The 10,412-nt window shown below is 41.6% G+C and overlaps 1 protein-coding gene across 1 annotated transcript in view; it reads left to right on the top strand.

Annotated features, from left to right (window-relative positions):
• Nucleotides 1–2,705: 2,705 nt before the first annotated feature.
• CEP126 (centrosomal protein 126) overlaps nucleotides 2,706–10,412 on the top strand; it is a 41,209-nt gene continuing 33,502 nt past the window's right edge. Inside the window, exons 1-2 of the mRNA XM_065678705.1 lie at nucleotides 2,706–2,819; nucleotides 4,031–4,156. Coding sequence (XP_065534777.1) covers nucleotides 2,722–2,819; nucleotides 4,031–4,156 — 224 coding nt within the window. The 5' untranslated portion in view covers nucleotides 2,706–2,721. The remainder of the gene's footprint in view (nucleotides 2,820–4,030; nucleotides 4,157–10,412) is intronic.

Genomic DNA, 10,412 nt, shown 5'->3' with positions numbered 1-10,412 from the left:
CTAACGTACCACTGGAGATACTCCATCTAAAGAATCATCAGAATATACTCCTCAACATCACCTTGCACTGGTTCAGCCAGACGACGTTCCAAATTGGTCTCGATACCGAGGTTCATCTCCAGCCCTGTCTGAAGCTGGAATACACTGGAAATAGCTTGTGATACAAAGAGATTTGAAAGCAACTGGGGGACAGGGATTAATACAGTTTTAAATCCAGTTTTTAATACAATGTTTTCTTTCAATTAACAGCTGAAGGGGACCAAGCAGCTGTACCTGGCCTCTCCCTGAGGGGAGCATGTTTGACTGTCTGTGAAATTTTTAACAACTTTGGTTCTTCAAAATATCTCAAAATATTTTTTTAACTTTTCTGACATGCCACATGGCACATCATAGCTTTCTGATGTAAGAATTACTAGAATTTAACTGGTGCATCAGTTGACGCTCTCTCACGAAGATGCAGGTTGTGATCCACAGTTCAGTCTAAGGAAGAAGCTGAAAAGATTTTATTGGCTACTCATATACGACATTAAAGGGGAAAGAACAGCTTTCATTCCTCTTTATATGCACAGAAATCAGAAGAGGTGACAAATTTCAGGAAGGAATGGTTAAAGTGATCAGAACATGGACTGACCTCCCTCTCCTTTGCAGTCGTCTACACAGTTAAACTGAAGCTTGGAAGAAAGGTAAAGGGCATTAGCAGATTAATCCCCTGTGGAAAAAGAAAAAAGAAAAATATGTTTCTGCAGCAGCATAGCTATGCTCCAGCCTTCAGATAAGTTCTGTAATAAATTCCGAATCTATCCCAGAAGGATTTAAGAGCTGATCTTTATCCTTGACTGGAATATCAGTCTCTAGCCCACAATAAAAATCATGAAACTGTTTTCAAACCATCTGCCAGAGTGGGACCTTCCATTTTGTAACCATTTGATATCAGGATGTGTGCTGTCCCAGAATAATCATACAGTTCTGAAATACATGGTCCTCAGCTCATCGCCTTCTCATCCCACAGTCTGAAAGATGTGAGGTTACTCACCAGGAGGAATTATCAAATAACCATAAAGGAGGGCTATGAATAAGTAAGAAAAAGGTAAGAGCAATAAAGGCAGAAAGGTATATACATATATATACGCTATCCTTAATTCTGAATTTCAGAAGGTATCTAAGGTGAAGCTGTGAGCTGCACTGGATAAGATCAAAATTTGCAGTAAGTCTAGAGAAGCTCAAATTCTGCTGGTGTGAGCTGCCACTGGTATTGGAATAGGATTCTCAGGGAAGTGGTGGAATCACTGTCCCTGGATGTATTCAGAAACCCTGTGGATGAGGCCCTCAGTGGCATGGTTTAGAGGTGGACTTGGCAGTCCTGGGGTAGTGGTTGGACTCGATGATCTTAAAGGTCTTTTCCAACCTTTGATTCTATGATTCTATGAACCTGAATCTTCCCAGATGTGACATAGGCTCAAGTTCTGGAATTGTTTCTAAGCTCTGCTTCAGACCTGCTGGCGTGACTCCACACTGGTAAAAACTTCTACTGCATCCTAAATGAAGCACTGCATTTTTTCAGGCAATCTGGGATTTTTAAAGTGTGTGTGGATTGAAAGGTAGTGAAGTGACAACCAGTCTTATACCTGCAACACAGAAGAGTTCAGACTGGGCAAAGAGGTGGTGAATTTGGGCCTGGTATTCTGAATACAGGTGAAAAACTTCCATTTTAGGGTCATCTTCTCAACTGTGGTAACTGGGGTATTAAGCACATTTGTCAACCTGAGCATCAGTGGGCTTGCCTGTAAAATGGCAATAGTAACACTTCACAGGCTGTGCTACAAATACGGAGGTGGGAGCCTGTGGGGAAAAGTATTTTACAAATGCCGAGTACTATTTTTACCCTCCCAGTCAAAGACATAGAACAGCTGCACACTGAAAAAGAGAAGAATTGGTTTAAGCTCAAACACAACAGCCAAGAAATGTCTCGCCATGAAATCACCGAGGCATTTAGACTTCTGCTGACAGCTCATCCAAGGCATGGCAACATCCCAAGACAACACACCCTGCTTTGCCTGGAAAAAAACACACGTTTTGCAGCCTGAAGAACTTTTTTTTTTTTTTTTTTTAAACTTTGTGTAATTTTATTTACTTTTTATATACTCTCTATATTTTTTTTATTGTTATTTCTACACCCTGTGGTTAAAAAACAAAAGCAAAAAACAAACCCTGCAAAACTAATGGCAAACGTTATTTGTTTGGATGTCGGCTGGTTCGTTTGTTAGTTTTAAGAGGCACGGCGTTGTTCATACAGGTGCAGACAGGATGGAAAGCCTGGCGAGGGGTCCCGCAGTGGCGTGCCTGAAGAGGCGCAGACACGGAGGGTGCCAGCAGCGGAGAGCGATGCGTGCGCCCGGTTTCCACCCAGGGCCGGGCACCCCCGGGCACCTCCAAGCCCGGCCCCGACGGGAGCGCTGCCTTCCGGGGGAGCCTCAACGGCCCTGAACCCCGCGCCCGATCCGAAGGCTTGTAAAGGGAGCCCCCGGCGAGCCGCGGCCGCTCCCGGCCTCCCCTCAGCCCGCCCCTACGCTCCCTCACCCGTCGCCCGCCTCCCCTCGGCCGCGGCCCGCCCCGTTGCGAAGGAAGCGGCGTCTCCGGTTGCTATGGCACCGGCGGAGCGGCCCGGCGCCCGGCTCTGGCCGTGGCCCGCTGCGGCGTGAGGCAGCAGGCCCGAGGCGCTGAATGGAGCCCTGCGGGACGGGCGGCGGGGCGGCGCGGGGGCAAATACCCTCCGGAGGGCCCCAGCACAGCGCGGGTGGGACGTGGGCCGCTGCCGCCGTGTATCCTTCCGCGGTCGCCGCCGTGGCCGGGGGCTCGAGGGTGGCGGGGGGCGGTCGGCAGAGAGGCAGGAATGAGGCCGTGTGGGGCGGCGGCGGCGGCGGCGGGTTTGGGGTGGTGGCGAGGGATTGCGTTAGGGGTGGATGGAAATAAAAGCGGCACGTTGGTTTCTTGAAGTGCTGTGGGGATGATGACTTCCCGGGCGAGTTTTCTTGTGCTCCCTCTTGTAAGTGGAACAGGTTGAGAGAGCTGGGCTTGTTCAGCCTTGAAAGAGAAGGCTCTGGGGAGACTTCGAGCAGCTTCCAGTGGCTAAAGGGGCCGACAAGAAAGCTGGAGAGGGACAGTTTACAGGACAAGGGGGCATGGATTTAAACTGACAGAGGGGAGATTTAGGTTAGACATCAGGAAGAAATTCTTCCCTGCGACGGTGGTGAGGCCCTGGCACAGGGTGCCCAGAGAAGCTGTGGCCGCCCCATCCCTGTCAGTGTTCAAGGCCAGGTTGGATGGGGCTTTGGGCAGCCTGGTCTAGTGGAACGTGTCCCTGCCTGTGGCAAGGAGGCTGGAACTGAATGAGCTTTAGCGTCTCTTCTAAACCAAACCATTCAATGACTCTGTGAGGAGATTCTGCCTTTGGGAATTGTATTTTCCACTCCAACTTATGGATCCTTATTTCCTTGAATTTTAAGTAATAAATACTGACAAAGTTCTAAGCTCCACCTGTACCATGCTACTTCAATCATAACTGAAGTAATACAGGACTGATCATGTTCTGTGGAGAGCTTTTATCCAGTGATATTAATGAATGTCGGAGTTAACTAATCCTTTAGATAGCGAGGGACTGTTTTTACTATTGAAACATTTTCACTGTGATACATGTATCCATATGTTATAGATTTAGATGAAAGAAAGATATTTGTTCAAATAAGCATAATAAAGGTGAGATTTTTCATCTTCTGATACCATGAAAGATGATTGCAAAGCCTTTTAAAATCACTGTAAACAGTAAAATGTAATGACTTTTTTTTTTTTTCTGGATCAACACACACTTAGTTATGACTATAATATACAATTATGGGATCAATTGTTGTGTATTTTGTGTCTCATGCATAAAGTTTGCCCTTTCCCAAACGGTATGCAAAGTCAGTCAATCAGGCTACTATATCCTTTAATGAGCTCTTTGATGCAGTTTCCATTGTCCTTAACACAATACTAGGGATAGAGCTTTAACATTTCATTTTGAACAAGATTTAGCAGAAGAACGCCGGGCATTGAAAGAAGATCAAAAAATATGTCGGAGTAGAGCACAGAAATATTCAATAGAGACAAACAGAAGAAGAAAGTAAGTAACTAGGGTTCCTTTGGTGGGATATTGTAAAAGAGAAAAATGAGTCAAAACCTGTAGACAGTTCAATATATTTGTGTTAATTGCATGTTCACTGTGTTAAATAGCCTCACTGCTTTGTTCTGGAGAAAACTAGGCTGAAAAGTTTCATGCTATAGGACAAATAAACCATAAAAAGAATATTCTGATTTACTACTGTTTGGAAATTCACTGTAGTCACCCCTTACTGTATGAAGTAAAGGTATGTAGCACTTTCAGCTTGTGTCTCTGATCTGTATTTCTGGTATTGTTCTGGTTTTTATTAGCTTCAATGCCTGTCTGAAAAATGTGTTCCGGTAGACAGTACAGGTCAGAAGGCAGGCAGTTGTCATTGCCTTCTGAGGTAGATGTTTCTCTCTCTGCATGGCATGACAGCCACGCAGCCTCCCCTGCATGGTGGGGCTTTGTGCTCCCACTTCCCAATAAACACAAGGCAAAGTGTCACAAGGCAAAGTGTTATTATATTTATAATAAATTTATCCCATATTGACGTTTTTAAAAGAGCTTTGAATATTCTGTCTTCCTACATTCATGGGAATGCAAAGTTATGGAATATTCTGCGACAAGTGGATTAAGTAAATTATACACTGAGGTGTTTCAGCAAAGTGCTGTAAGTAGTTTAATAGGCATAGGGGGCTCTTCACTGGCAGTGAGTTCACACATGCATGTACAGGAGTCTCAGCTGTATGCTGTAGAGACATATGGGTTCCTCTTTGTAAGCCCTCAGGTTCTGCTTAATGCAGACTCATTGACACTCATCCCCACAGTTCCCATATCAGATGATTTCCATTGTACAATGTTTTACTTGCTGAAATACATTGATAACTCATAAGAGAGGCAGTAGATGTTGTTTATACTGCCATTTAGCTTGACAGTACTTGCTGTCAACATATGTTTTGAAATACAAAGAAAAATGGAACAGGAAGTAGAGTCGCCTGGGAGTGATTAAAGGCAGTGTGCAACCCCCAGCCTTTGCAGATAATAAACTGAGTCTCAGCTGAAAGATTAAATATCACATTTAGTTTTCTGGAACAGTACCACTTGTAGCACTATGCATCTCAGATGAACACTGTTTATTGTATTACTGGTCTTGAAATATAACACTCTACTGTAAAAGCAAATACCAGACAGCCTGCATATTTTTGACAGAGTGGTGTAGTTAAACTAATACTTGTAGATACATAAATACATCTCCATGTGTATTTCATTGCAGGCTTAAGAAACTTCATATAAACCCAAGTTACTCAGGTGAGCCAGTTAGAAATTTAAGTCTGGTATTCATAAAATGAACTTTTTTCCATTTGTAATAATTTAGGATGGCATAACTGTAAGTGTAATAAGCAGTTCAAACAACAGCCTGTGGTGACAAATCTTCCCCTAATAACTGAAAAGGAGTTAGTTGTCAGATGTTAGAAAGGTACTAATTGCATACATTATTAATAAGCTGTAAAATATAACTAAAAATTAAGGGTCCTTGCATATATGAAGGAAAGTAGTTTGGAAATACCAAGTTCCTTGAAACTGAGTATTTTTTTCTTGACAGTTATGCAGGTAGGAATTGATTGATCAACCATCAGGTCATACCTCAAATCTGTGTATGAGCCAAGATCCATTCACTTCGTAATACATGTAAAGGTGTTAGTTATGATGATAGATACTCAAGGGTAGCATAACTTCATTAAGCTCCACATTTTCACCTGGCAGCACCCTAAATTCTCGCTGTCAGGGCTTATGGGCATGTAACAGTTGTTATTCTTGCCACTGCCAGTTTATAATTGCAAAACTGAAATTGTTTATTTTTTTTTCAACATATGGAGAGTAGGCATGAGTGTACTGTGAAGCACGACAGTCCGTTTTCTACTTCTAACCTTCACACAGAGTGGTAGAGGTGGGAAGGGGCCTCTGGAGGTCATCTGGTCCAACCCCCCTACTCAAGCAGGGCCACCTAGAGCTGATTGCCTAGGTCCAGCTACTGAGCATCTCTGAGGTTGGAGACACCACGACCTCTCTGGTCAGCCTGTTCCAATGCTTAGTCATGATTATAGTAAAAAAAGTGCTTCCTGATGCTCAGAGAGAACCTCCTGTGTTTCAGCTTGTACATATTGTCTCTGGTCCTGTCACTGTGCACAGCTAAAAAGAGCTTCGCTCTGTCTTTTTTGCACCCTCCCTTCAGGTATTCATAGACATCAGTAAGATCTCCTGAGCCTTCTCTTAGCGAGGCTGAACCATCTCAGCTCTCTCAGCCTTTCCTTATAGAAGAGATGCTCCATTCATTTAATCATCTTCGTGACCCTTCATTGGACTCTTTCTGGTCTGTCCATGTCTCTCTTCTACTGAGGAGCCCAGTTCTTAGTTCTCATTAGCTTAAAAAGTCCTGGCTAGGCATGAGGGGCTATTAGACCTTTTCTAAATGTACTTGGAATGAAATTGTCCCCAGCAGTGTTGTATTGACCTCTTGTAAATACTTCTAAAATGCAGCAGCTTCGGCATTAAAAATACTCCCCTTCTGTCAAGATGTGCTCAGTTAATTGGTTTATTAATAAATGAAAAAAACATCACTTGCACAGGAAAGAGCAAGTCTAGCTTTGGAAAGCAAACTCTCAATAACCAGTCACAGGCCTTTTTCGAGTGAATGCTCAGGGGAACCTGTATTCCTACCTGATGCCATCAGTTTCTTTGCATCTCTTGTACTGACCAAACTCCTTAGGTTTGTGTTAACAGCAGTACTTCAACACTACAAAAAAAAACAGTTTACTGGTTATCTTTACACAAGTTGGCTGAGTACCAAAAAAGTAATTCCTTTATTGTCTCAATGATTTGTGAAGCTGCAAGTTCAAGATCAGCTTAAGAATTAAATATGCTCTGTGGCAGTAGCTGACAGATATTTTGTTTAAATTACTATTCTGGAAAGAAGAGCTCCTGACTAAGCACATACTTGATGTAAATGAATAGGGTATCATGTTTTGTGTTTAGATACCATGATGCTTTCTAAATACCAGCTGCCACTTTGCTGGGGACTGTAGCCTTCATGATGTTACTTCTCAGTGCAACTTGAGCATCCCATTTCACTGTGATGTTACTGGCTGCAAGTAGTTGGTGCATTCTGGAAATGCAATTGTCTATGTGCACTTTTAACTAAACCTTACAGTTTAGTATCTTGGTTCATCATTTTGAATTACCTTGAAATCTAAATAGCTAATCTATGTGTTATATTTGGGGAAGGAAATGCTTTCTCAATTTATATCAGTTTGCAATCTATTCCTATTACTGTTGGCTTGTTTTTTTTTCAAAAATACTTTATTTTCAACATATCCACAAGCTTTGTGCTCCACCTACTGGCTGATTATCTTTGATTATTTAATAAAAACCCTTTAAATTACTCATCAGTGGTTTTAATAGAGAATGAAAAGCTGTCTAGTGTCAGAAACAGGAAAAAAAATGTTACCACTTGGTAAATGGAGGGGACAAAGTGATAAGAATGTCGTATTGCTTTCTGCATCAGAATGGAACTGTGAAAAGTAGTGGTCACTGTAACTTTGTAGACCTGCAACGCAGCATTGCCATTCTGGTAACAGGCCACAGGATTGTGCTGAATTTGCAAGGCCTCATGACAGATGCTTACTAAGCTTGCTCTCTCTGAACTTTACTTGACCTGCCCGCAGCTTTGTTTTGCTTGATTTAGCTGTAACAGCAGTTTCTCTAATTGACCAGGTGTCTGTGGCTAATTTATTTTGCCTTCGTTTATCTTTGTATGATATGACTGTAGTTTTCTATAGATAGCAGTAACAAGCAGTTACTCTATGTAGAGAATGAGATATTTATGACTTTAACATGCTGATGTAGTGTAGGGAAATACAGGCCTGGTACAGCAGCAGAGGCCTTGAGAACTGGAGGCTTAGAGGAGTGCAGGCAGGGGATGATGAGAGATGGTGCACAGGCTTGGCACTGGAGACCCCAATGCGCAGATAGTTGACTAAAGGAATGCTGACCTAGACCTGACAAAGCTGGCTTTAGGGTAGCAGAACAAAAGAGTACTATGCAATAAATGTAAAAGGTACCATGCATAGAATATTTGGAAGTACTGTGAAGCTGCAGACTAATGAAGAAAGAGCAAAGGTATTAAAGCATGTTAGCAAATATAAAAATTACTCCAAGTAGATCCTGAGATGAGGAAGAAGAAAGCATTAACATGAACATCCTACTGTTCCTGGTGATGGGACTTCAGATGCTAACAGCTCACCACAACACCTCAGTACCACCAACACGAAACTACCAGCCTTGGGACACGGAAGAGCAATGGAAGCATGATCATTAGGGAAAGGGGTAGAAACTCAATGTGTGAATAACAGTTCAAACTGGTTTATCACTGTTATTGAGGCTTTCTTTGTATAGAAGTATTCTAACTGTATTATTATTTTTCATTGACAATTGCATCTTGATTAATAATGATTAAACTCTCAAGGATTGAATTATGCTAACAAAAAAGTTCTTGGCTTTATATAAGGTGTTCTTACTTTTTGTCTTTAAACAAGATCTGAAGTGCAACTGGTAGATAGAGCAGGCAGCCTTCCTGTAAACCTTTGGGCATTTTGGGGGACAGCCCTCAGTGAACCCTCACAACATTGTAAGTGTCAGTCCTTCTGAAGCCCTTACAGCAATTTGGGCCTCTCCTTTTGTATTCAGCATACAATAATCAGAGAAGATGAGGGGATAGAATTCAAATCATGTGTTCCTATAGTTCTGGAAAGTATTTCAGTTAAAAGAAAAAACCTATGGGCAGCATCTGCCGATGTTTTTAAGGATGCAAGGTGTGTTTCCTGTCTGCACATGAAGGGGGTTTTGAGTGTGACAACACATTCTAGCCTTTTCTTGTTGTTGCTGTAGTCATTAAGTATACAAATACTATCCCACCTCAGTTTTAAAATTACTGTGCGCTGGTTTGCGACTATGATATGGCAATGGATAAATAGTATCAACTCAGTACCAAAAGTTTCGTTTTGTAGCATTCCATATGCACTGTATTCCTTTTTTTAATCATTATCCAGGGCAGTATTAAGCATTTAGTCCACCTGGGAATGCAGCATCCATCACTTCACTGTAAAGATAATTTAATGAAATTAACCAGGAAATAGTTCCACCATCTAGTCATACTGGTTTTAACATAAAAATACCTTCCACATAATGTCTGTATATGTGAAACTGCTAAATATTTTAAGTTTCTTATTCCAAATTCACTATAAGCATTTTGGCAGCAATTTCAAAAATTGCTGCACCGCTGGGTTGTTTATAGTAGACAGAAAAACTGGGTTAAAAAAACACCGGTCAGGAAATTCTTCTGCTAACTCTCCATCTTAAAGCCATACTCTTTTGCCAATGTTACATCTGTGATATGAACCTAAGCTGGTGACTTAAGGAGAGCGGATGAACAAACATTTGCTTTAACTGTTTTTCTGTAAGATGTCAATGTGCATTTGTAAAATTATTTATTTTACATAATGCACCTGGGTGTCACAATTTACATTCTGTGAGGTCAAGAAGTTAATGATGCAGGCTTCACTGAATATCCTTAATGCATTTCCTTACATTTAAAATAAGATCTTTTTTCTCCTTCATGTCTTAATCCAAACCAAATAGAGATCATGATGAACTGTGGTGAAAAAGATCTCTTGCATCAGCATTTGGACTTCCCCATATCCATCTGTATGGAACAAGGTGGGGGGGGGGGGGGGGTGTGTGTGTTATGCCAGTTATTAAGAATGTGGAAGAGTGCAGCTAAGTCATACTCCAAAAGAATTTAAAAAATAAATAAATAAAGACTATCAGAATTTACTCTTTCCTTTTTGGAGTTATACACTGGAATTACTCCAGGTGCAAAGTTGTAGAATTTCCCACAGGTCTGGATTTAACAACCACAGTTCACCTAAAGGCCTTGTGGAGCAGCTTCTAGAAATATTAAGGGGATCGAGAAGAACGTGTTTAAAGTACTTACTAGGATAGGCAAGTCTGTTTCCTCTGTTGTGATTTTCCTGTTTCTTTTGTCAGGATAAAGATTTCTGTATCAGGTTTTAACATGTCTGAAACACAGGAATACTGAAAGCTGACAATGAACTCTTATGCTACTTTTTTAGTTCTAACTTCTGGATTGTATGGACAATTAGAGTTCCTGTGAAATTTTAACCAAATTACAATAAGGCATTTTATGTGAATAGTTCTC

Source organism: Lathamus discolor, chromosome 4, assembly GCF_037157495.1.
Source record: "Lathamus discolor isolate bLatDis1 chromosome 4, bLatDis1.hap1, whole genome shotgun sequence".
NCBI classification, from domain to species: domain Eukaryota; kingdom Metazoa; phylum Chordata; class Aves; order Psittaciformes; family Psittacidae; genus Lathamus; species Lathamus discolor.
The sequence above is the reverse complement of the archived record's forward strand: the minus strand, read 5'-3'. Positions and strand labels throughout refer to the sequence as shown.